Source organism: Orbicella faveolata, unplaced genomic scaffold (genome assembly GCF_042242905.1).
Source record: "Orbicella faveolata isolate gen_17 unplaced genomic scaffold, um_ofav_v1 contig_1, whole genome shotgun sequence".
Classification (NCBI taxonomy): Eukaryota; Metazoa; Cnidaria; class Anthozoa; order Scleractinia; family Merulinidae; genus Orbicella; species Orbicella faveolata.
Genome location: NW_028301536.1, coordinates 14786032 through 14810008, shown reverse-complemented (window position 1 = coordinate 14810008; position 23977 = coordinate 14786032). Strand labels below are relative to the sequence as shown.

At 40.7% G+C, this 23977-nt stretch overlaps 1 protein-coding gene across 1 annotated transcript in view; it reads right to left on the bottom strand.

Moving 5' to 3' along the window:
- Nucleotides 1-911: 911 nt before the first annotated feature.
- Nucleotides 912-23977, bottom strand: part of LOC110061291 (dedicator of cytokinesis protein 1-like) — a 68410-nt gene continuing 45344 nt past the window's right edge. The window contains exons 39-59 of the mRNA XM_020768136.2: nucleotides 22870-22941; nucleotides 22404-22480; nucleotides 21149-21234; nucleotides 20558-20720; nucleotides 19655-19698; nucleotides 19157-19247; nucleotides 18656-18766; nucleotides 18247-18336; nucleotides 17722-17826; nucleotides 16420-16506; nucleotides 16129-16183; nucleotides 12925-13006; nucleotides 12743-12827; nucleotides 11769-11855; nucleotides 11021-11197; nucleotides 10578-10661; nucleotides 9626-9751; nucleotides 9128-9282; nucleotides 7553-7694; nucleotides 6613-6813; nucleotides 912-1856 (exon numbers count right to left, since the gene is read on the bottom strand). Coding sequence (XP_020623795.2) covers nucleotides 1785-1856; nucleotides 6613-6813; nucleotides 7553-7694; nucleotides 9128-9282; nucleotides 9626-9751; nucleotides 10578-10661; nucleotides 11021-11197; nucleotides 11769-11855; nucleotides 12743-12827; nucleotides 12925-13006; nucleotides 16129-16183; nucleotides 16420-16506; nucleotides 17722-17826; nucleotides 18247-18336; nucleotides 18656-18766; nucleotides 19157-19247; nucleotides 19655-19698; nucleotides 20558-20720; nucleotides 21149-21234; nucleotides 22404-22480; nucleotides 22870-22941 — 2192 coding nt within the window. The 3' untranslated portion in view covers nucleotides 912-1784. The remainder of the gene's footprint in view (nucleotides 1857-6612; nucleotides 6814-7552; nucleotides 7695-9127; nucleotides 9283-9625; nucleotides 9752-10577; nucleotides 10662-11020; nucleotides 11198-11768; nucleotides 11856-12742; nucleotides 12828-12924; nucleotides 13007-16128; nucleotides 16184-16419; nucleotides 16507-17721; nucleotides 17827-18246; nucleotides 18337-18655; nucleotides 18767-19156; nucleotides 19248-19654; nucleotides 19699-20557; nucleotides 20721-21148; nucleotides 21235-22403; nucleotides 22481-22869; nucleotides 22942-23977) is intronic.

The window sequence follows — 23977 nt, the reverse complement described above, 5'->3', positions numbered from 1 at the left end:
AGTAACCTTAAGACGTAAAACACCCATTCTGGATGACGATTCCATTTAGAGCTCAGACTAAATGGATTTCTCACACAACTAAATGCACGTTATGTTCACATCTTCTTTACAACAGTGAATATTGGATTCGGTTTCTGCCGTACCAAATATGATCAAGATCTCGGTAAGTGCAGTTGGGATATCACTAACTGGTTTAGTATGTGCCCTGCGATCTCACCTCGACGGGATCGCTTCCTTATATTTATGGGGTGGCTTACGCGTCCCTATGCCCCCTAGAGCTATGCCGGTGAGAGTTTCTGAACTTCTAGCAGGGTCACCCAAACCGGACAGGTCGAGGGTATGAGGTCAGACGAAGAGAGACGCCCTAGTCCTTCGAGCTGGGGGTTAATTAAGCGTTGAGAGTAAGCTAACAAACCATACTCCTTAAAAAAACAGTACGCCTTAGGAACCGAAACCATCACAGTAGATGTGAAACAGTGGGGCAAGCCGTCCCTCCAGAACAAGAATGAACCAACTGGGTACCCAATCGCCAAACACATTGCTACAACTGAAGTCCAAGTTGGAATGTAAGGACTCTATTCCAGTCAAGCACTCTCACCCAGCACGATAGCGAACCGAGGAGAAGAGGAAAGTTGGACGGCCCGGGAATAAGTGAAAGCCCTTCATGCTACGGCAGTTGCAACGAGTGGGCTACACTGGGGAGGGGTGCAAAAGCATCAGCAAAGAACCGTGTGAGGCGGAGAACAAAGAACCGTGTGCGGTGAAGGGTATTGCTTGATGCTCTATGCTCCCCGCGGGGGCGTCAAGGAATGATGATGATGATGATGACGACGATGATGATGACGATGATAATGATGATGATGATGTGCTCAACGATTAACAGCTAAATACTATTTGAACTGATCGCAGAATCACAGTGCAAAAATACTTTCATTATATTTTCCTTTTGAGAAATACTACTACTATTGAAATGACTATACATGACCGGAGAAAATAAAACTCTGTCTTCCTGCCGATTTATTAAAAAGGATTTTATGATGAGATTAAAAAAATATCGATCGATTTTGCAACACATCTAACGCATTGCTACTAAAGGCTTAATTCATCTTGCATGCATTGCCCGCCAAAGTACGTTTTCTTCATATGAAATTTGTACTCTTGCGCGGGCAATATCCAGGTCACACGAGACAAAAATGCCAAGGTATTTGACACAAGTGTGTTTTTTTTTTTACCGGTTATAGACTGAACGCAAAAGCATTACTTTTGAACACAAAACATAGGTCTTCATTTACAGTACAACTCACTATAATTTTCTATGCTTAAGGTTGATTTTCTATTGACCTGTATTAAGCGGACACTGGCCCATGCCCTAAAGTAATCCACTTTTAAAATAGAAATTTGATTGTTATTAAAAAAAAAATGCCTGGAATAATAAAATGCTTATGAATCACCATTTGCATCTGTTTGTGACACCAATAAAAATCTTTAAAATTAATTCCAACATTATTCGGTATATATCACTTAAAATTATCATATTCAAATGGAATTCATTGGTTTAGGATTAAACAAAACAATTGACATTGTATATATAAAGAGCTACGTTAACAATTAAAAAACACTAATATTATTAATACAATATGCAAACTGTGATGACCATAGCCACACCAATACCCATATTGGATAAAAAAAGGTAAACCAGAGATGCAGTTAAGAAGCCGAGGAAGTTAAAAGCAAGTTCATATCACCATCCGTTGGCAGACGTTTCGTTTACTGTGCCTTTATGTTCATCGATTCTTAGGAGGAAGTAAAGGCGACTGTTTTACCATCATGGACGCACGCGGTGGAAGGGCTGGAGACTAAAAAAGGAAAAATGAATCAACAAAGGTCACTGGAGACTCTTGTATGACAACCTTACTTAACGTGGCGTTTGCACGCGAAATGGCCGCTGTATAATGTCTGCGTAGAGGGCTAAATACACTTGTTAGGCCTTATAGCACCTCTAGGATGGATGTCTGTGTATGCCGAATAAGACAAAATAACTACAAATCAATCAGCGAATTTTTATGTTTCGTTTTAAAACTAAACATTTTACAGTTAATGCAAGTTAACAAAATTCAGACCCTCTTTCAAATCCAGCGACGAAAAACATGTCTCTTCAAAGTGGGAACGTTGCCAGTTTTGAGAGCTCGAGATTGAAAAAAACAAAAAAGCAATGCTGACTTCACGAATTGACAAACAGATGACATCGATATGCAAACATCGTCATAACCATAAGATCTGACTCATGAGGATTTCAACACTCAGATAGTGAAAATATGCATGCAACTGAACTACAGTTAAAAAAAAAAATGCCGATTTCAATCTCAACGTCACCGGGATGCAAAAAACACTGAAACGTTACATAAAAACACTCCGATTTCAACACTTCAAAAACGGACGGGGAATTAGGAAAACAGCTTCTCAAACTCATTAATAACTCACCAAGTTAAAACAAAGAAAATCACAACCGAGAAAGAGGTTTGGATACCCGGTCTTAAGAGTCACTGACTGGAAATATCGAGAATGGCTGGCCAGGTTGGAAAAATCGAAAATCCTGAAACTTTGCCTAAAGAATACTTTTAGGGAACCACTTTCGAAAATATTATTCCGATTTTCTTAGAATTTAAAGTCTTCGAGAAATTCGCAAAAAACGAAAATATAGCTTTTTGCCTCATTAAATATGCAAGAAATATCTGGAAAATTGACAAAGTTCTCGGTATTCGCATTGAAACAATTTACAAAACTAGAACTCGGGGTAAACTTAGCATAAGAGCTTTACTTTTCTTCTTTCTAACAATAGGAAGTTTTAAATTTTTCAAGCATTTTGAAGGATTCCGTCGGCCGTTGAAGAATTGCCCTCTAAAGCCCCTATGAAAACGGCAAAAATTGCGTAGTTTTACGGGCTTAAAACGCATCTTGGTATGTCCGATATGGAACTAAAACAAGTACTGTGCAAAAGAGTGTTGTTTCTACTATAATAATATGGAAAAAAATTTCTGGGCAATCGAGGTTCACACAGGTAAAATGCAAAAGTTCGCGACAGTCTCTTCTCAAATTTGCATAATGCGGTATGTTCAAAGAACTGTATTGTTGAGCACTCTAGTCTGTTTTTGTTCCATTTGTGGGCCTTGCTTTGTGGGAAATATACAAAAAGAGAGTTGATCCATGTCGTTATTACAACATTGTTTCATTATTTCACGCAAGGTACATAAAACTACAGACAAAGCCCAAAATATAAGTTCAAAGACGCTACATGTATTACGTGACTGGCGTCACGTAATATTTATTTTCAGTTAGCTCCAATTGGAATTACTAGATTATTGAAGTTTAGGCCCAGTTTAGACGTCGTGCTTCTGTCGTGCCGAACTAAATACAAGTAGGTTTGACTGTAGCACGGCAGGAAAACAACTCTCATTCAGACGTCGTGCCACAGTCGAACCAAATTCGGGATATACTGATGCCTCGTAACAATTCTGCTCCTAACTCCCCGTGGGAACGCAATCTCCCCAAAATACATAAATATAATTTATGAATTTTGTTTAGCGCGGCAGAAGCACGACGTTTGAGTCACTGTCGTGCCAGAGTCGTGTAGCACGGCAGAGCTTGTCGAACTTAATTGCTTGCCGAACTTAATTCAAAAGTTTGATTCAGACGCTGTGCTTCTGCCGTGCTTTTGTCAAACGTAATTCTTGAATTTAGTTCGGCACGGCAAAAGCACGACGTCTGAAGTGGGCCTTAGACACTTGCTTATAATAGAGACATAGCAGGGTTTGTCTTTCCCGTTTATATACACTCAATTAGTCTGCAAATATTCGAAAGGAGACTGGTCTTTTAAAGTATTTTTTAACCATTGTGTGTCTATTTTGATCTTCATGGGAAACGGATTAATTAGAAGCACTAAATGAAACGAAGAGGTTTTATTAACGTGATCCAGCTAGACCAAGGAAGCAGGTTTTCTTGAAAAATAGAGTAAGACTGCTTGATGTCTGTCCTGCGATCTGACCTCGGTTGGAATTCGGCCTAGTCCAAACGTCGAATTTAATTCATTCGCGCAGAAGATCGGAAGAAGTTTGCTTTGTTGAAGACCTTTTTAAATGCTAGAAAGCAACTGCAGCTGATGCAGCAGGATATTAATTCACAGGGACGGCGGAGTCTTTTTTCAAGTGAAAGAAAGAGGGGGGGAGGGGGGGGGGGAAGGTGCGGGGCTTGAAAACGAGCGGTGCCGGCGCAAGTTTGTAGAGGGGTCTAGGGGCAACCTCCCCCAAAAAAACCTTTTTAAGTCTAGGGGCTCGGAAATAGTATTTTTGACATTCTCCATGGTGTAGTTCTTAAGAAAATCAACCTAGTGGATGAACTATAAAATGACAGGTACTTTTAGTGCATTTACAGCAATATATTTTGAAGGTATTGTGAGCTTGATACATCTTTCTGAGCCCTCTATGATATATCACGGCCTTAGTACTGACTAACCTGCGCTTCTACACAAGCCTCCCGGTGTGTGGGAAGGAAGTGCACGCAGCGGAAAGGTTAAAACTATGTAAACATGAAAAGCTTCCTACAGATTTGGTACGAGGTTGTAGCTTTGTGAATTCTTGGTAATTCTGTAGTCAACCAGACTTTTTTCGTCTTCTTTTCCTTCTTCTTTATTTCTTCATCTGTACCTCATACTAAAACAAAATAAACCGTCATCGTGGTAAAAAGTGGAGGGGAGTGGGGGGGGGGGGGGGGGGGGGGGGCTTAAGCCCCCATCCCGGCTCCGCCGTCCCTGATTCAGTTTGGCACGTGCATGGCAAGAGAACGCCGTTCGAAGCCAAGTCGCGCTACTGCCGTGCGGAACGGCATTAGGCCTGCCGTGCTATAAGTATTCGCGCCGACTTTAATTCAGCCTGCCGAACTGAGTGAATGCATCATCAATCAAACGTCGTGCTACTGCCGCGCTTGAGTCGAAGTTCTCGATATTCGCATTGAAACAATTTACAAGACTAGAACATGGGATAAACTAAGCATATTGAAAACTTTATATTAAATAAGCAAGTGTCTAAACCTCAATAATCTAGTAATTCCAATTGGAGCTAACTGAAAATAAATATTACGTGACGCCAGTCACGTAATACATGTAGCGTCTTTGAACTTATATTTTGGGCTTTGTCTGTAGTTTTATGTACCTTGCGTGAAATAATGAAACAATGTTGTAATAACGACATGGATCAACTCTCTTTTTGTATATTTCCCACAAAGCAAGGCCCACAAATGGAACAAAAACAGACTAGAGTGCTCAACAATACAGTTCTTTGAACATACCGCATTATGCAAATTTGAGAAGAGACTGTCGCGAACTTTTGCATTTTACCTGTGTGAACCTCGATTGCCCAGAAATTTTTTTCCATATTATTATAGTAGAAACAACACTCTTTTGCACAGTACTTGTTTTAGTTCCATATCGGACATACCAAGATGCGTTTTAAGCCCGTAAAACTACGCAATTTTTGCCGTTTTCATAGGGGCTTTAGAGGGCAATTCTTCAACGGCCGACGGAATCCTTCAAAATGCTTGAAAAATTTAAAACTTCCTATTGTTAGAAAGAAGAAAAGTAAAGCTCTTATGCTAAGTTTACCCCGAGTTCTAGTTTTGTAAATTGTTTCAATGCGAATACCGAGAACTTTGTCAATTTTCCAGATATTTCTTGCATATTTAATGAGGCAAAAAGCTATATTTTCGTTTTTTGCGAATTTCTCGAAGACTTTAAATTCTAAGAAAATCGGAATAATATTTTCGAAAGTGGCTCCCTAAAAGTATTCTTTAGGCAAAGTTTCAGGATTTTCGATTTTTCCAACCTGGCCAGCCATTCTCGATATTTCCAGTCAGTGACTCTTAATTAGCATAAATTTTGACAATTTAGTTCTCCGTTTACTCCTTAGTTGTTGTTTCGATTGAGAAGATAAGACAAATTTCTTCAAAAATACTCCGCTGCGCGTCGTATTTTCAACGCCCTCCTCGGTGTTTAGATATCCCGTTGAAACGCTGTCTCTCGTGTTTGTTATTTTACATCACACAGAATTCGATTACTATTTTAACCCTCTGGGTAATGTTTAGCTAGTTGGGGCAGTGGTCACGAGGAACATAAGGAGAACCCGTCTAGTTTTGGACTAAAGGCTAAGCAAGACATCAACAATCTACAAACATCATTAACAAAATTTACAGGCGCAAAAATGTGAGATGAGACATCTATAGTGTGTTTACTTTAAAAACAACACGGAGAGGCTTGAATCAAGCTGCTAAACATCCCATTTCCGAGTTACCTCGTGCCTCTTTTAAAACGAGTCCTCATCCAAAACCTTTCATATGAAAATGAGTTTGATTTGCATGAAAGTGAACCTGTAGGCGGAACACATTTTTATATGAATGGTCTCGCACAAAGACTCGTTTTGAAACAGAGGCAAAAGGCAACTCGGAAATAGCTTATTTTGCTCTTGTAGAGAGAGTGACAGTGACAGTGACAGTGAGGGTGGGAGGAGGGGGGGAGCTGTTTGAGTATTGACTGCATCTTTTCATAGACAGCTCTCGGGTCATTACCTGCTCCACTTGCTCAGTACCGTCTGATCCACTAGACTCAGTACTGGAGCGCTGATTTGCGTCACCTGACTTTTTCTTCATACTCTTTTGTGGCAGTTCTGGAGGCTGGTTCGCCTGTGGTTGGGAGTGGAGTGCTGATGGTGCTGGTCTGGGCGGCTTAGCAGGGGCGATTTCGGAAGAAGGACTCACTGAACTTGGAAACTGGCGAACAAGAAATGGTTACTAGGAACCTCGGCATCAAATACTCTAGCGTTGCCCTTCTAACATCAAAGCGACATGATTTTCCGTACTTTTGTGATTCAGTTAACAAGTCTTCCTTGCGTGATCCATATGAAAATAACTTAATACGTACGGAATATTTTTGTGTCGCTCTACTAGTTTTAGTTTTTTTTTTTTTTGTAAAACGTTGTCCAGTGTATTTTGATGTTTTAAAGCCTAAATAAAATCTACTATGTGAAAAACGCTTTCGCTCAACACTGCAGCTCATTTCGAAACGGTTTTCTTGGTTCCGCTTATAAGGCCCCGGATATAAGCCCGTCCGTTGATAGGCTCATTCAAACCCCTTACGAAGTCGGCATTTTACAGTAGTTTGTCTTCGACTGCTACGTCATGATAATACCGCGCAGTAATTCTCATTTGAGGGGTAACAACCAAGGGTTTCATCCAAAGGTTTAAAAAAGTCAAAATCACCTTCTATATCGTAACAAACACCACCACATAAGAGCATTGCCCTTAAAAACTTTCATTTGAATGGTCAAATACTTGGGTTTCATCCCTAGACGCAAAAGTTGGAATTCATTTCCGACTTGTACCGCGTTGTAGACAGTACCATTCAAAACTACTACTACTCGAGAACGTTCATTTGTCTAGGCTCAAAAAATTACCTTCATGTTCTAGACTTAAAACCTCGCAAACACAGATACAAAAAATACGTGTTTACCTCTTCTTCCAGGTGGGACATTGCCACTTCAGTGGTTTTCCTCCTCGGGGGTCGACCACGCCCCGTAGCAGGCCCAGACATGGTCATGGACTTCACTGGAAGCGGAGGGGGACTGTTTCTACCATTCTTAGCTACAACAGAACTAGAACATTGAAGAAAAGCACAAGGTTCTGAGACAGCTAACAACACTCAGGCGCAACAGCTACCTTCAGGTAAATATTCTATGCAATATGTAAAAATATCGCGGATCCGTTACCAAGATTGATCATGATAATACAGGATATAGCGTTTTCTGGCAAAGAGTATTGAAAAACATAAGCTTTCGACAGCCGGTCTACTGCCTTCGACGGAAGACAGTAGACCGTTTTTATGACAAATTTTTATCCATCGAAGACAGTAGACCGGCTGTCGAAAGATTATGTTTTTAAATATTTTTTTTACCAGAGAACGCTATATCCTATATTATCATTCTATGTAATGTTGTTATGGTATTCTTGGCAAATAAAAAACTTGCATCAAAAGGACATCACATGCATCGAAAAACTAAATGTTTATCACGAAAAATCCCATCAAAATAATATGTACATATTGCGTTAAGTACATAGTGTTTTACTTAGCCTATGTGCACACTTCGCAATTGGTGCCTGAGCACGGTGCCAGCGTACAACTCTTGCTGGACACTAATGTAAACACATCATTTTTCCAAGTACTCACACCAGTATTCGGGCAAAGTGCCCGTGCACGCGTGCCCGTGCCCGCGTGCCCGGGTACAGGGTACCTTGTACTCGGGCACTAAATGGTACTTGGGTCTTTGGAGTTTCCAGTGTCTGAACACAACACTATCTTTTTTCGGTGCTCAGGCACCACTGCTCGGGCACCACGTGTGAGCACAGTCTATAACGCAACAATGATCACATCTGTGAACATTTGAAAACATTATTTTCCCCACAAAAAAGGTCACGGGCCGTTTTTATAATTCAAAACAGGTTTTACAAGATGTCTCTTCTGCACAACCTGTTTCTAACGTCTCTCTTTTTGCCGCCACTTGGAGCAGGTCGGGGAAGGAAGGTGGGGGGGGGGGGGGGGGGGGAGGGGGAAGAGACATTCTAGAAAGAGATTAGGCTGATTTAGCAACAGGACAGGAACGTCAGATGACGACTGCAGGTCGCGCGGAATAACCTGGTTCTGTTCTAATTTGACCATATTTGGGTATTTGTACTGCGCGCGCCGTCGTCAAGTGACGTTCTCGTTCTCTTGCTAAATCAGCCTATTGTCACCAAGAGAGTGAGAAGGTTTAGTCTAAGCAGTCCACGTCTAACAGAACTAGAGGTCGTGTAAACTCAACAAGCTGAAATATCTTAATTCGGTTCCGTAACGTTAGAAATTTCACTGCCTGCGTGGGGACTCTAGTTTGGCTGTGGCGACGTCACACAAAACGCTCTTTCGGATCTTGTCTTTATACGTCGTCACGTTACGCAAAAGTAAGCAGTGTGACAACCGCGCTGGCGTTGTGTGACCGCTCCAATCTGTAACGACTTGCCGCTGCCAAGTTCGAACCAGTCTACCAATACTTACTCGGTCCATCCGCTGTAGGACTGGTGCATCTGATCCAGGCTGTCTCGCGCAAACGTTGTAGGTCTGTCGGGGCCTGATCTTCGAACCGTCGTCATGGAACGGCTGGCGAAGGGAGACCCGTCAGGAGTCCGATTACCCGAAGAACTGGCACGAGCCTGTTCAGGTATACCAATACACCGTTTCAGTCCAAAAACTACAAACAAGCAACAACTGTCTTTTTTGATTGCAAGTTTCTTTTCACAGTATGGGAGTCTTTTCACCTTACACGTAAAGCAAATTTATACCGCCTTAGGCCATCATTAGCCCATTATTAGCTTGTCAAAACAAACCTCACACAATTCTGAAATTTACCAGTTTTTAAAGTGATAATACAAATCAAAGAAAAAGGTAATTGTCTTCGTTAGAATTGTTGCTAAACAACACAGCATACCCTTTGACCGATCGTCATACTACTTTCCCATTGGACGATAATAATCAGAACATCTCCGAGGCACCTACCTTCTTAAAGGGAGCAGTCTTGATCTTCATTTCCTTAAAGCGCTTCTCCAGATTTTCGTGGAAAGGTTTCAGAGCAGCGGAGACACGATTACCGTGTAGAGACATTCCTTCTTCTAAAATGTCCACCTATTGTTCAAGTGAGTAAACGCACCGAGTTAGCGACGTTTCGTAACGACTTGCAAAAGTAACTTTGTGTTAGCCTTTGTTATGTTTGTTTTCTTGTTGGTTCAAAACTCGTGCCTTGTGCCCTAACCAATCAGAGGACAAGGACACTATTTTTACCGCCAATCACGTGCGAGACCAACACCGAGGTGTTTCTTCACTGACTGCTGTTTTTGTGATGCACTGGTGATTCCGATAGTAAATAGTTGTGTAGTTACTTTGGAGTCAGTCTAAATCCGGATGGAACTCTATCACTTTTTGAGCAAACTTCTTCTGTTAACGAGTCCTACAACAGGTCTTACTGAAAGGTCCTTGCAAAATGACGAGCAAAAATTTCCCTTCCAGTCTAACTCTAACTCATTCAACAAGTTCGCTTTTCATCTGAAGTTATAGTTAAGTCGTGAAATGTCTCCGTGAGTATCCCAGATTGCGTGTACTAAGTGAATTATCGACGTGCGCAATACAAGCCACCTTTTACAGGATCAGCTCACGTCAAACTATCCTGCCCTGGCCCATATACACACGCCAGCTCACGGTATTGCCTTGCTATGATGAGGCTGGGTGGTATAATGATGCCATTTTACTCATTCCTGTTTGTTAGCGGTCACGCTGTGCCTTCCTGGACCCTTTGCATAAACGGCCCCTAAATTTGAATAACAATACTTTGTACATCCTAAGCCTCGTACTTATGTTTCGAAACAAAGGATTTTTCACATGAATGTGAGGCTTAGGATCTATAAGTATTGTTATTCACATTTACACGCCATTTATACAAAGGTCTATGTCTTACCTGATCAACGATCAAATCTTTGAGTTTCTCCACATACGGCTCGTAATCAGGATTCTGTTTGACAAATTCAGGAGTGAGAAATGCCTGCAAAAAGAAATACAATAAATTTGATCAAAGGAAGCCAAAGGCCCAGTTCCACATGTTCAATTAAATTAAGAATAAGTTGTTTTACAACAATGTCAATGTAAATGGTGTCTAGCGTTTTGGGGGATCATTTAACACGGTTCACACAGGCTTAAGACAATTTCAAAGGACACCGTACACGCTTTAGTAAGACCCCTCTCAATTAACCCCACTTCTCTAGTCTGGTACAATTTCAAGGACTTTAAATAGGAAACCTATTTATGTCATTTACAAGACGGCGTTCTTAAGGATATGACAAATTTTCAAGGACTTTTCAAGGCCTATGCGAACCATGGTTTCAACCCAATTGTATTGCTGACCTTTTCAAAATTACTGACTCCTCCCATGACAGCAGCGTCAATAATTCCACCCAGCTTCATACTCAGGGGGTTGATGTTCAGGTTGGGGTCCACCTTGTACCGACCAATAAGAGAGCGCAGCTGTTTATTGGTGGACTCCATGGTCTCTAAGGCATTCTGTACAGGGCTTAACTCCTCCTGAAAATACGCGAATATGGAAAAAAAAAAAAGGAATAATAGATGATCAGCACTGCTAGTGAGAAAGCGTTAGTATTTAGAGGCTAGGCAAAAATGGGAAAAATTTCATATTAGCGGTGAAATTCGCCGATGCATTCAAGCGCACCTACATGACATTTTTTAACGAATGTTACTAATTTCTTTTGACAGATAAAAATACATTTTTCTTTCAAGAACACCTTTCTTGTTACATTCCCTGTTTTATCAAACAGTACCACAAGTAATTGGGTACTTTTCTCGTCGCAGGCTATCGCTCTTTTTTTGGCTTCAGTGGGCTACAACACGGTGTCAAATGACAAAGACGTCATCTGCGGCCAATCCACCAACATGGCCGCGATCTCTTCTCTTGCAAAATAGGGATTCAAAGATAACTTGAAATATATGCACTTCGCAAGCCACCTTTTCCAAATGAAGAATGTGTTTAGCAAAATGATACAATCTAAAAGCACACAGTATCATAACTAAATACACTGTTACAAGAGTACAACTTGAGCTATAGGCACTCAAAATGTTGCAAGGCCGTTATACGAACCGTTTCGATGGATGTTGCCTCAAACCAACACAAAATGCCTGGAAATGTGAACTTGGTGTAAATTGTTGTTCTTTCCAGCCACAGCGTCTGCAATGAAACACCAACATACAAATTCTTTCTTCCAGTCTCCGTACGTTATGGCATCAGTTGGGGAATTTAGTAGTTTTCCTCTTCTGTGATCAACTCTTCTATTCTTATCACTTATACGGTGGAGTTTGTATTGACACCTCAACGGGAATTAGCATACTAATCACTGTTTTCTCATTGTTAGGACTGAAACTGAGGTGTTATGTTGCTACTATATGCAGACCTATTGCGAACCTATGTTTTGAAATTTCTAAAGACAATCAATAGGCCATTTTCGAGTTGCCTTTTCGCTCCGTGTCAGAACGAGTCTTCGTGCAAAACGTTTCTTATGAAAATATGTTTCCCCTACAGGTTCATTTTCACGCAAATCAAACTCATTTTCATATGGAAGGTTTTGCACGAAGACTCGTTTTGAAGCAGAGGCACAAGGTAACTCGGAAATGGCCTATTATAATCCATTTCAGCTTTCACATGTGAGGCCATCTGTTTCTTCTCTGTTTGTTGATACCTCTTTAGTGTTTTTATTACCTTGCTCAAGACAACTATTATTTTTTAGGTTTCCTTCAATACACCATTTTCGTATTCTCGGTATTGGACTATAACTGGCTTGCAACCGAGGCTTATGCGGAAGTCTCTTCAAATGCAAACGACATTAATTCTTTTCAATGACATTCCTTGCATGAGCCTCCATTGCAAGCTTGTTCCAGTCCAATACCGACAATACGAATATGGCCTATTTAAAGGTAATTTTGCATTTTACAAAAAAAAAAGACTTTCAAGTCATTTTTTTAACAAATTACACTTAATTTTGGCTATCAAACGTCTACGATATCGACAGTAACAACAACAACAACGACTAAGTTAAAAATAACAATTATCTAGCTCACCGAAAATTCGTTATCCTTCTTAACCTCTCCTTTCTGTACTCCCCTGGAAAACTGGAAATGGTTCACGTTATTGACCTCGTAGAATCTACAAGAAAGTGCCACACAAAAAACCTTTACAACGAGTTCCAGAAAAAACAAACAAACAAACAAAACAAAACAGACATGAAGAGGCCACTGCTCACTTGGTTATTTGTTCCAAAATGTTCTTTCTCTGAAATTTCCGTTTCTCAACGGGCACTGGGTCCACTTTGTTGATTTGGAGATCTTCATAACGTCAAGAATTACATCAGTAAACAACAAATCTCCTAAGTACTTCTTGCCTTTGCCCCGTCTTTGTTTGTTTTGTTTTTGCATTGTGGTTTTTTTTTTTCTCATTTTACTTCCTTGTACTTTTCTTTTTTTGTTACCTTTTATTGCTAGCTAAATGTATGTGTGGGTTATTGACCAAGCGTGAGGTCAAGATGGCTTGATATTGGCCAAGTTCTTTTTTTGCGAGTTTGTTTATGGACCGAGACGGAATCGAGGTCCATAAACTCGCAAAAAAAAGAACGACGCCAATATCAAGCCATCTTGACCGAACAAGCTTGGTCAATAAAGGATTTATTATATGGCTTTCACGGAAAATTTTCTTGCGGGTCACAGCGGGTAGTCCCGAGCGGGCAAGATAGCTCCATTTTGCCCGCTCGGGTAGCCAATCACAGCGCAGGATTTGATTCGCCTTGCCCGCTCACGGAGCTAGCCATGTAATAAATTTAAGTTTAGTTAGATACGTAAACGTTTTTGAAACATAAAGCAATGTACGCAATGTAAGTGATGTTTGTCATGTCGTGTGCACAGCAAGTAGGTATTGTAATGTAATGCTCTGTAAGCAATGTTTTTAATTGTTATGTATTCTATTGTAAATCATTGTGCATAGAAAGCTTCAGTTAAAAAAAAAATTAAAAAAATCGACAAACAACAAGAAAGTTGCTGCCGAAGACATAGCAACGCAAGGCGCTTATACAGAGCTGTTTTCATTAAATCGTAAAACGGAAGCCACAATATCGATTGATATTGCGAGCAATGATGGTCAAAACACTAAAGCAAAGAAGGGCTAAGCTCGAAACGTCTAGTACTCGCTATCATTTGACACTTCCAAGGGCCTTTTCAGCTTCATATTTTGTAATAGTTAATGATTGCTTGGTTGAGGTTCACGTTGTTTTAGCAAGAGCCTTAGAAGCAAGGGTAAAGCATAAATATACGTGTTCGTGCTGTGTTACTGTGTTATCACCCTCGCTTCAATAAAGAAATGGTGAGCCACTATTACCACTAATACCTCTCGACATTGTCGGGTACGATTTTACGCTTTAGTAAGACAGCATTTCTCGAAACAGCTGTATATAATAATTATATTACATTACATTGCATTACATTATTTCAGAGCGGACAAATCCAGGCTCCTCGATATTTACTGGTTTTTTACACTATATGTGATGTTTGTGTCACATTAGTCTGACCATGTGGGCTAATATTTGTATTTCTCATATTCAATACTATATGAGACAATAAAGAAGAATTTAAAGTGCACCTAACCCCCAAATTTTTTTTTCGCTAAAACAAATCTAGACTTTATTTGAAGCATTTGGGCGAAGAAATTTTTGAATTTGATTGAATCCTCGATTTTCTATGCCCTTTCAAAGTCGCGATTAAGTGTTTCACGACCGCGTTTTAGGGAGTCTGGGGCGGCGGTACCTGATGACGTCTACCCAGGAACCAAACACAATAGCGCCTCAGTCAACTCACTGTATTTGCTCGAGAAAATAGAATGCAAAACTAATCGTTCCGATGTATTTTGGGACTAAAACGTCCAAGTTTTGTCTCAGAATCATTTCTTTTTCGTCACTGGAGTCAGAGTTAAGTTTCGATTCGGAAGGCTCCGAAATAAACTTCGATCGAGCACGTTCGACAACTGTGAACTCACTGCTTAGAGCTTTGAGAGCAATTTGCAATATTTCAAGCGACGACGGGGAAGACGTCTTTGCGGACGAGCTGCTTGTATATTAGGAATGGAAAGCTAGATACGAAGTGGAGGAGCAGGCAAACGAACAGCAGGAAAGAAAACTCAAGGACTGCTTTGGATGGTAATTTCGTCAACTAAACATAAGATTCCCACGCGTGTTTATAGCCCGTTTACATTTGTCCTTAGCGAGAATGTATTTTGTCAAGGTTCTGTTAAATCCAGTTTGTGTTTTACTTTCAGTTGAATGCTTCATGTTTATAAGAGCGACGTACGTGTTGCAGTTTTCGAGACTTGATGACCTCCAAAACATTGGCTTCGATCGATTGAAAATCGTATTGTTTGGACCTGTATTTTTGAAGCTGCGGGAAGCAAGGCGGAAGGAAACATTTCATACAATTACCGATTTCACATTGTCACACGTTTTAAGTCATAACTCCAAATAACCAATGTAAATTGTTCTCAAAGTTTATAGTGAAATTCGTCGGATAAGCGAAAAGGATGTGTTCCCTAAGCGGTCCGCAGATAATGTTACGCGGTCATATTTTCGACGCTATTGCACAGAATCTTTGTCACACTGCTGATTTCCAAACCTTCGAAAAACTCTGTGAGTCTAACAATTTTGTTATCATGTAATTCTAGAGGATTAATCTTCGACTTTTATCTAAATCGAAAGAGAAATAAGTGTTGGTTAGCGGCGTACAGTTGCGATCTATTTACGTATCAGTATAACGCTTCTTGATCATGACCGGATCACACAACTTTGCCGGTTATGTTATAAATACTGCGGGATTGGAAGATATAGGCTGTCGGTGGTATTTCTACAAATTGCTGGTTAGTTTTAAGCAGAAAATTTATGAAAACAGTGTTCGAAAGTCTGCGGAACAAATTCCAGTGAGAGTTCTTCAATGGTTCTCACAGATTCAGTTCGCTTGTTTCGGTTCGACAAAATCAACCATCGTTTACGTCTTTATTGCACCATTAGCCGATCATCGCCAGTAACTTGTACAGTATACCTTTCTTTAAATCTGGAATATTGCTGCAACAGCCGATAGCACCTCTGGAAGGCGTTTCTGCGCACTTTTCGAATGTGTATTGCACCATCCTGAAGGAGATGAGAGGAAATGAGATATCCAACCTTCCTGGGTAGACGTCACAAGAGCCGCTGGACGCATTCTCCTCAAACTCGGTCGTGAAACAAAATGGCGGTGTTTTGGAGCTATTTTCGAGATTTCGTCGTGGCACAGAAAATCGAGGATTTAACGGAATCCAAAAATTTTTTCGCAGAACTATTTCAAATAATAAGTAGATTCGTTCTAGCGAAAAAAAATTTGGGGGTTAGGTGCACTTTAAACTAGTTTGATGGTCTTCACTTTCAACACGAGGATACACTGTTGGTTAGAAAACTTGATTTCATTGGTAATGACGTCCTTCAGCTTGAGAAGCTGCAAAAACACACAAAAAGGAATATATTAATAACAATCAGTCAGTCAGTCCGTCCGTCCGTCCGTCCCTCAACCTATCTATCAACCAAAAAGTCAGTCGAACTACCCTAAACTCTCGATTTCCCGATTTACTAGCAACATGATTTAACAGCAAATAAAATAGTTTAAGCGATGCCGACGACTTTAACGGTGGACACTATATTCTGTACAAAACTGTGACTTGTTTGCCTCCATACCTGAGCACTAGGGTATTGACTTTGAAGACGAACAACAAAATCGCCAATTTTCTCGTACTCCTTGCCACGATAGACGAAAACTTTATTCTGAAGACAGAAGATTGACAAGTAAACTACCTTTTAATGATAAAAAATACTTTGCAACGCACCCCCCCTCCCTCCCCCCCTCCCCACCAAAAAAGGTACATCGCTCTTGGTTCTCTCAGCTCTCTCAGTTTAAACCACAACTACGCATTTCACGTAATTAAACACTGAACGATATATACCTCTTACTAACCGAGTTCGAGGTCCGTTACGGACCGAGTTTTTTCTCCTTCGATTTATGGCCCAAGCGCGAAGCGCGCGGGCCATAAATCGACGGGGAAAAACGAGGATTCGTAACTTACAGTACGGACCGAGAAGACGAGGTTAGTAAGATATTTATTATATCTCTACTGTGTCCCTGACGGGTTCGGGAACGATTTCTATTCACGCGGAACGGCTTCAAGTTTCTGAAGCAAGTTGAAAGCAAAACGAGTCAACTTGAAATCGTTGTTAAGTCGTTAGCACGTTTTAATACACAATTTAAAGTAAAAGAAAGTTTTAGACTTTTACTTGCTATAAAAGTTAAGAACACCTGGTGATAAATCACGAAACATTTTGGCAACAAAAGCATCTTGAAGTTGGTTAATTTAGCGGGCCGTACTCTACTGTACGGCCCGCTAAATTAACCAATCACAGCGCGCGTAGTAACTGAGAGATGGAATAAAGAATACTATTTTAAGAAAGTGAAGAACGGGAAGCCCTGATTTTTTCAGGCTTCTTCTTTCCAGTTGCTTGAACTGGAAAATTTACTGCGATGATCATTCGTCACTTTCATCTACAAACTTGAATTATTTCATATATACTTCACAATACTATTTTAAGTTATCTTATTCCTCTCAGTACTTTTGTACCGATGAAACATCAATGAAACAGAACTAAAATATTTTGAATAGGCCCTTTGCACGATCCGGTCATATGGCACAAAATCACACATGCTGGTGAGCAAGTTGCGCAGTGGGACTTCCAAAACAAAGGCAGGCCCAGGTGTACTGGTACGAGTTGCATTGTTTTGGAAGTCCCACTGTGCAACTTGCTCACCAGCATGTGTGATTTTGTACCATGTGACCGGATCGTGCAAAGGGCCTATTCTATAAAATAACAAACAGTTTAAAATTTTAGGCTAAAGCAGGTTGTTATGTAAATCGTAGCCTGACAGGTTCTTGAGAATCCGGGGTTTCACTGTACCACACTTTTGCAGAGGGTCATTCAAACACTTACCCTGAGGAATGTCGGGAAGCCAAGTCCATAAAAGGCAACCTTGAAGTACTCAGGATCTCCGCGGACAACCTTGATGATGTTGTCATAGAATTTGGCTTGCTTGATCTGTGTGCAACACGATAGCAAGAAACACAAAGGTAAATTATCGATTGCCCACGTTAGTCATCCTCTGGGGAGGGGGATGAAGGAGAATGAGGCTGTCAGGAAACTTATTCGGGGGTGAACCTTTTAACACGTGACGGGGAGGGTGGGGAAAGCAGTGCAATAGAAATCCCAGGCTGGACGTTGCCAGGATTTGCTAATGAGCTGTTTGTCAATGAGAAATTGAGCGAGAAGTTTTCAAACAGAAATTCACAACTAGACGCGAAACAGGAATCCAATGGAAAGGACACACGTTGCATTTCCATCTTTATTCTAATTAGCGAGAGTTTGCAGTCACCCACGAGGTTCATGGTTCACTTTCATGTAAAGCACTGGTAACACAACACGTAAATCAGAGCATGGTATAAGGCTAATGTATCTTACCAAAATCTGACTGAGCTGAATGAAATCAAATGTCTGCTCCTCATACTGCACGGCAAGACCTTTGCATAGTTTAATGGCGTACTCCCAGCACTGTCGATACAACAAGCAACATGATTTAACAAGACCACTATTAAGGAATGATTGTACAGATTTGGTTTTGTTGGTAAGCAGATTAGTCTAAAACAGGTGTGGGGCAGTTTGTAGGTGGGGGAAGGGCTGGATTAAAATCTGGCTTTTACGATATTGAGGCTGACAGGGTAATAGGCTGAAAAAATCCAGCGGTAAGTTTTCAATCATTCTGACACACTTGCCTTCTGTTTCCCTGTTTGTTATGATATGAAAGTCTACGCTGAAATGCTTGTCGTATAAAAATATTGATCAGAATAAACGCCATGGTTTTTTTTTTTACCTTTCCTTTGTCAAAGTAGTCAATAATGTTGTTGTAGAGCATTTCTTTCAGCTGGCGCTGAGTTGTCGCGCGATACTTCCCTTGACTCGAAAAAACTGGATCATCAGTCCACTGGAACAAAAAAGAACAAGTAAAATACCTATATTCATGCACGTTAGATTATGTTCCCAGTCGTGTAAAATTGAAAGAAATTTTCAAGTATTTTCACATTAGGGTAATAAAGCCATTTGAAAGCGGTCTCGTGTGCTTCCCGGTGTTGTGTAACAGGGAGAGGGTCAGAACTAGACCACCGCCTGAGAAAGTGCACAACATACTACAACACTCCCAGATCCCAGGATTCACGTCCACCATCTTGTCCAGATTTGGCACGGAATATGAATGAGCAACTGACTAGCTAGCCTTCAGTTTCTTTTCCTATGTTGTATTTAACCATCGATAGCCAGGAAATGCCACTGGTACCCAGGGTAGGAGCTATGTGAATTTTAATCATTTCAGTCTTACCTCGAGGTCATCTGCTCTTCTAAGAAGCGTGAAGGCGGCTTCAGTGTAGTTCTCAACACTGAGGTGAAGATCACACAACTTGTACACGTACCTGGAGAAAGAAAAAGAAATATCACATATTTATTATGCGGTTCTGATGTACACCGATCACTGAGACGTTAAACCTTCTCAACGAACAAAATGAAAGTACGAGGCATACGCCCAGTGAGTGATTGAGTGTACGCTCTCTGTAACGTCTAATTGCAAGTGAGCATCGATAATGGCAATAAAGTTAAGACTGGTAGACATAGAGGACCATAGAGATACGATATATAGATATAAATGTAAATAGAGCAATCAAGTCCAATGGAAGAGGAAAAAGCTGAAGGTAAAACGGGACTTTCCTTTTCGAAATCTTGGGACAGTAACTAACCTTTATGCTTTTTCATTGAAGACATAATAAGCAAACGACCCATGACAAGATAGAACTATAGACAACAGAACAGCTTTTTAACTCACCGATCGTACATTTCTTCTTTCTTATATGTCTCTTTGTAGAAGTTCTGCAATCAGAAACAAATAAAACAGCTGTTGATAATTGCGTTTGAGGTTACACTAAACACGTAGCAATAAAACAGAGTATTTCGACAAAGTAAAGTATATTTTAACACTGTCACAGGTCTAAAGCTTTAGCAACCCTCGTGATCAATCAAAAGAACCGTGAATGAATGATTCAGTGGTACATGTTGATAATCATTGGTCACATATCACTCCAAACAAGATAGTTTAAGTAGGACTTTTATTTTCAGTCTCGTTTCCATGTTGGCTAACTTCGGACATGCGCAGTTCTCGTCTCCAGAAGTTAATTTGGATTGGCCCTATATCAGGAAATGTTTGTCTTGAGGTCATCAATGATTTGGCAAAGTTTCATGCTTTTGTCATCAAACTGAACTATTCAGTACTTTTTTGGTCTATAACAGCTGGGCTTACACAACAACACATTAGCAAGACGACAAAGAGAGAAACTCACAAATTCACAGTGAAGACTGTATGGCGGAATGCAGTAAAGAAAGTTGAGATAAGAGTCAAGATCCCTTTTCAGAATGATAAAGGAAAGTTTTAATAAGAAATGTCGTGAGTCACATTTTTTTTTCTTTCTGTTTCCTTTTAGTCATTCTCCACCGACAAGGGGTTTCCCTACTAACGTAACCCCTTTAGCAAGTTGCCTCACTGTTCAGAAACCAAAGCTTGCCGTTTTGACTGGTCATAGAAGACCAGAGGAGCTTTTCTGACGTAAACTCCTACCTAAACATTGGCCTAACGTTATAAACCCACAGAGTATGCTGTGAAAACTAAGCCGCAGCTGAAGGTTGTTCAGAAAAACCGAAAATAACACTGTATTCAGCTGTCTGAGCAGCTTACCAGGACATTAACAGTGCAACTCATTCGATTGTCAATGTTGTCATCTCCCAGTACGACGGTTCTGTAGTCCAGCAGTCTCTCCATGAGTTTGGTAACCAGGCCAACAAACCTGATGCCATCCTCTTTCTGCTGTGGCGGAAGTGGGTTGAAGAGCTCGGACAAGCTAAAGTGGGGAAAAAATGATTGAGAAACTGTCTTGATACATGTTCCAGACGAGCGTTCTAGAGACAGCAAAACGAATTAGTAGAAGTCTAGTAGTAGTAGTAGAAGTCTTTATTAAGAAATCAGTCACAACATACGTGTGGCTTTACAATCAATAACAAACTAAGCTAAACTAGAAAAAACCTATCATATGTATTAGTGTGACAACTTCTGAAAACTGGTCTAGCAGTGTCAAAGGTGGTAGAAACGTTAGGAAACCAAAAAGAGTATGAAAACACAACACAAATCAAATCAAATCAAACTCATTTTAATATGAAGGCTTTTGTACGAGGATTCGTTTTGAGGCACAGGGTAAGTCAGAAATGGCCTACTAGTCATGTGCGAACAATAAGAGACTGCAGATATCATCTACACAATAGGGAAACTTACATCTCATAAAACAGTTCCTTGTACTGTGTGTCTCCTTTCCCACCCTCAACAAGCACATCCAGTTTGCTGATCATTTCACTTTCAAACTGTTGGGGAAATAAAATCCATTATTGTATCTCTCAGTACGCGCGCTGTGATTGGTCAATTTAGCGGGCCGTATTCTCCTGTACGGCCCGCTAAAATTTAAAGTTGGTTTTGCAGCCAAACTGTTTCGTGATTTATCGCTAAGTGTTCTTAACTTTTATAGCAAGTGAAAGTTTAAAACTTTCTTCTACTCTAAATTATGTAATAAAGCGTGCTAACGACTTAAAAACAGTTTCAAACTGACTCCTTTTCTTTCGAGGTGCGTCAGAAATTTGAAGCCTTTCCGAGTCCGCGTGAATACAAATCGTTTCCGAACCCGTTAGGGACACAGTAGAGATATAATAAATTAAATACCTTACTAACCTCGTCTTCTCGGTCCGTACTGTAAGTTACGGATCCTCGTATTTTCCCCTTCGATTTATGACCCGCGCGCCTCATGCTTGGGCCATAAATCGAAGGGGAAAAAACTCGGTCCGTAACTGACAGTAGGTAAAGGTAAAGTCTGCATGCGAGCCAAGTCCCAGGCCGGAGCTTATCCCGGTTTCTGTAGCATGAAGCGACTAGGAGTATTTCTACTCCTCCCTGGATGGGATGCTAGTCCATCGCAGGGTTACCCCCAGCATTAAGATCGCCGGTACCCATTTATACACCTGGGTGGAGAGAGGCACTGTGAGAGTAAAGTGTGCTGCCCAAGAACACAACGCAATGTCCCCGGCCAGGGCTCGAACCCGGACCGCTCGATCCGGAGACGAGCGCACTAACCATGAGGCCACCTCGCCTCCCAAAATTGTCGATGGTCGGCACGGGGCTCCGAACTCCTGGATGTCCCGCACGGGGAACCCAACGTAACTGACAGTACGGACCTCGAACTCGGTTAGTAAGAGGTATGTATAATTAACAAAACATGCAAACTGAGACAGGCTACACACTTCACTACACACAATAACTGCATTACCAGTGTCCAAGGTAAATGTGGGACAGTAGTTTATTTACCAAGTTCACTTTGAGGTTACTGGCCCGATGTGACCACTTTCAGTCGTTCAAGACGATAGAAGTGTTAGAAAATTGAAGACAACGTAAACAAAACATCGTTACCCGTGGATAACGTGTAGCAAAACTCACCACAAACTAAAAAAAAACGTCAAAATAACCCTTTTTAACTCACACTTACCGATATAAAATTCCCTTTGCTGGCATACTCGCACTGGATCATGTCAAAGAAAATGGGTATTGTAGCTCGACGAAGCTCTGTTTCAACACCAAGGATATGTTAATAACAGCTCTAGCTCTCTGATGTCAAAATAAACGATATTAAAGACGGACACCTCGATAAAAAGTTTCCGAAAACGGTATTTATATCCCCCAACAACAGCACCACGACCACAAGAGCCAACTTATTGCCAAAATATTATTGTTAGCCAAGGGGGAAGTTCTTTTATGCACTTACCGACACTGACTTAGTCTCATTTACAGCAAAACTGGGGAAGGTACGGTTTGTCCCGCTTACACGAAGTGGTAATAGAGACTGATGCAACAGGAGTAAACGCTTTAATTTGTGACTTTCAAGCATTTCACAAAAAAATTTCTTGTTCTTCCCACTCCTCCCCACTGAGAATTTAATGAAGTTCAAAGCTTACCGCTGTGCGGAATCAACGTCATCTCCAGAAAAGGTCCAACTAAGTTGGGAATGAAATCTATTTTGTGATCACCTACAGGAAGGATATAAACAACGATTAACTTACGCACTTGCTAACTCTTTCGTTATCGTATCTGTTTCCCCCGTTGTAAAATCTAAACTTTGATACAAGTTTTAGTAAAAAGTGTTTCAGTTTTCACAGCTTTCGTATGGCATGAGATTGCCTCATGCTGATTAACCGGCATGTTTGTTTGCTCTTGCAAAATTTAATCCTCAGTTCAGAAAGATGCCATTCAAAAGATGGCCAGACATGTTTACGAACACAGTACGCTAACCCCCACGCGTTACGTGCACACGTGTCACCGAAGTGATGTTGATACTATACCCCACCCCCCACCGTCAGTGTTTTTTGTAATATTTCTCAAACTCATTAACAATTCATCAAGTTAAAACAAAGAAAATCACAACCTTGAAGGAGGTTTGGATACTTGGTCTTAATTCGCATAGTTTTTGACGATTTTACTTCTCCGTTTATTCCGTAATATTTGTTTCGATTGAGAAGATATATCAAACACTAGAGACAGTGTTTCATCGGCTATCCATACACCTCGAATTTTGGATAACCCGTTGAAACACTGTCTCTCGTGTTTGATGTATTACATCAAACACGAAAGACCGTGTTTGAACACATTTCCAAACGTCGAGAAGGGAGTTGATAATATGACAGGAGGCAGCGTGGCCGAGTGGTAAGCGTGTCGGACTCGCAATCCAGCGGTCCCGGATTCGAGTCCCACCCTGACCACTACCTGAATTTGTTTATCGGTAGCCCCGAGTTCAAATCTTCGGCCCCGCTTGTAAATAGCCAACTGGTTTGCCTCCGGCCAGTTGGGATTCTCAACAATGTTATGTTAAATTTGAATTTTGTTCAGTTGTTTGCTCGGCCCCACTAGAACTTGTGCTATAAACATTGCCGAAGGTAAATAAAGGTTAATTTAATTGAATTTAATTTTTGACGAACTTTGAGGTGTTTGGAAATGTGGTCATATACTGTCTTAAGTGTTTGATATATCTTCTCAATTCAATCTAAAACTAAGGAGACAACGGAAAAA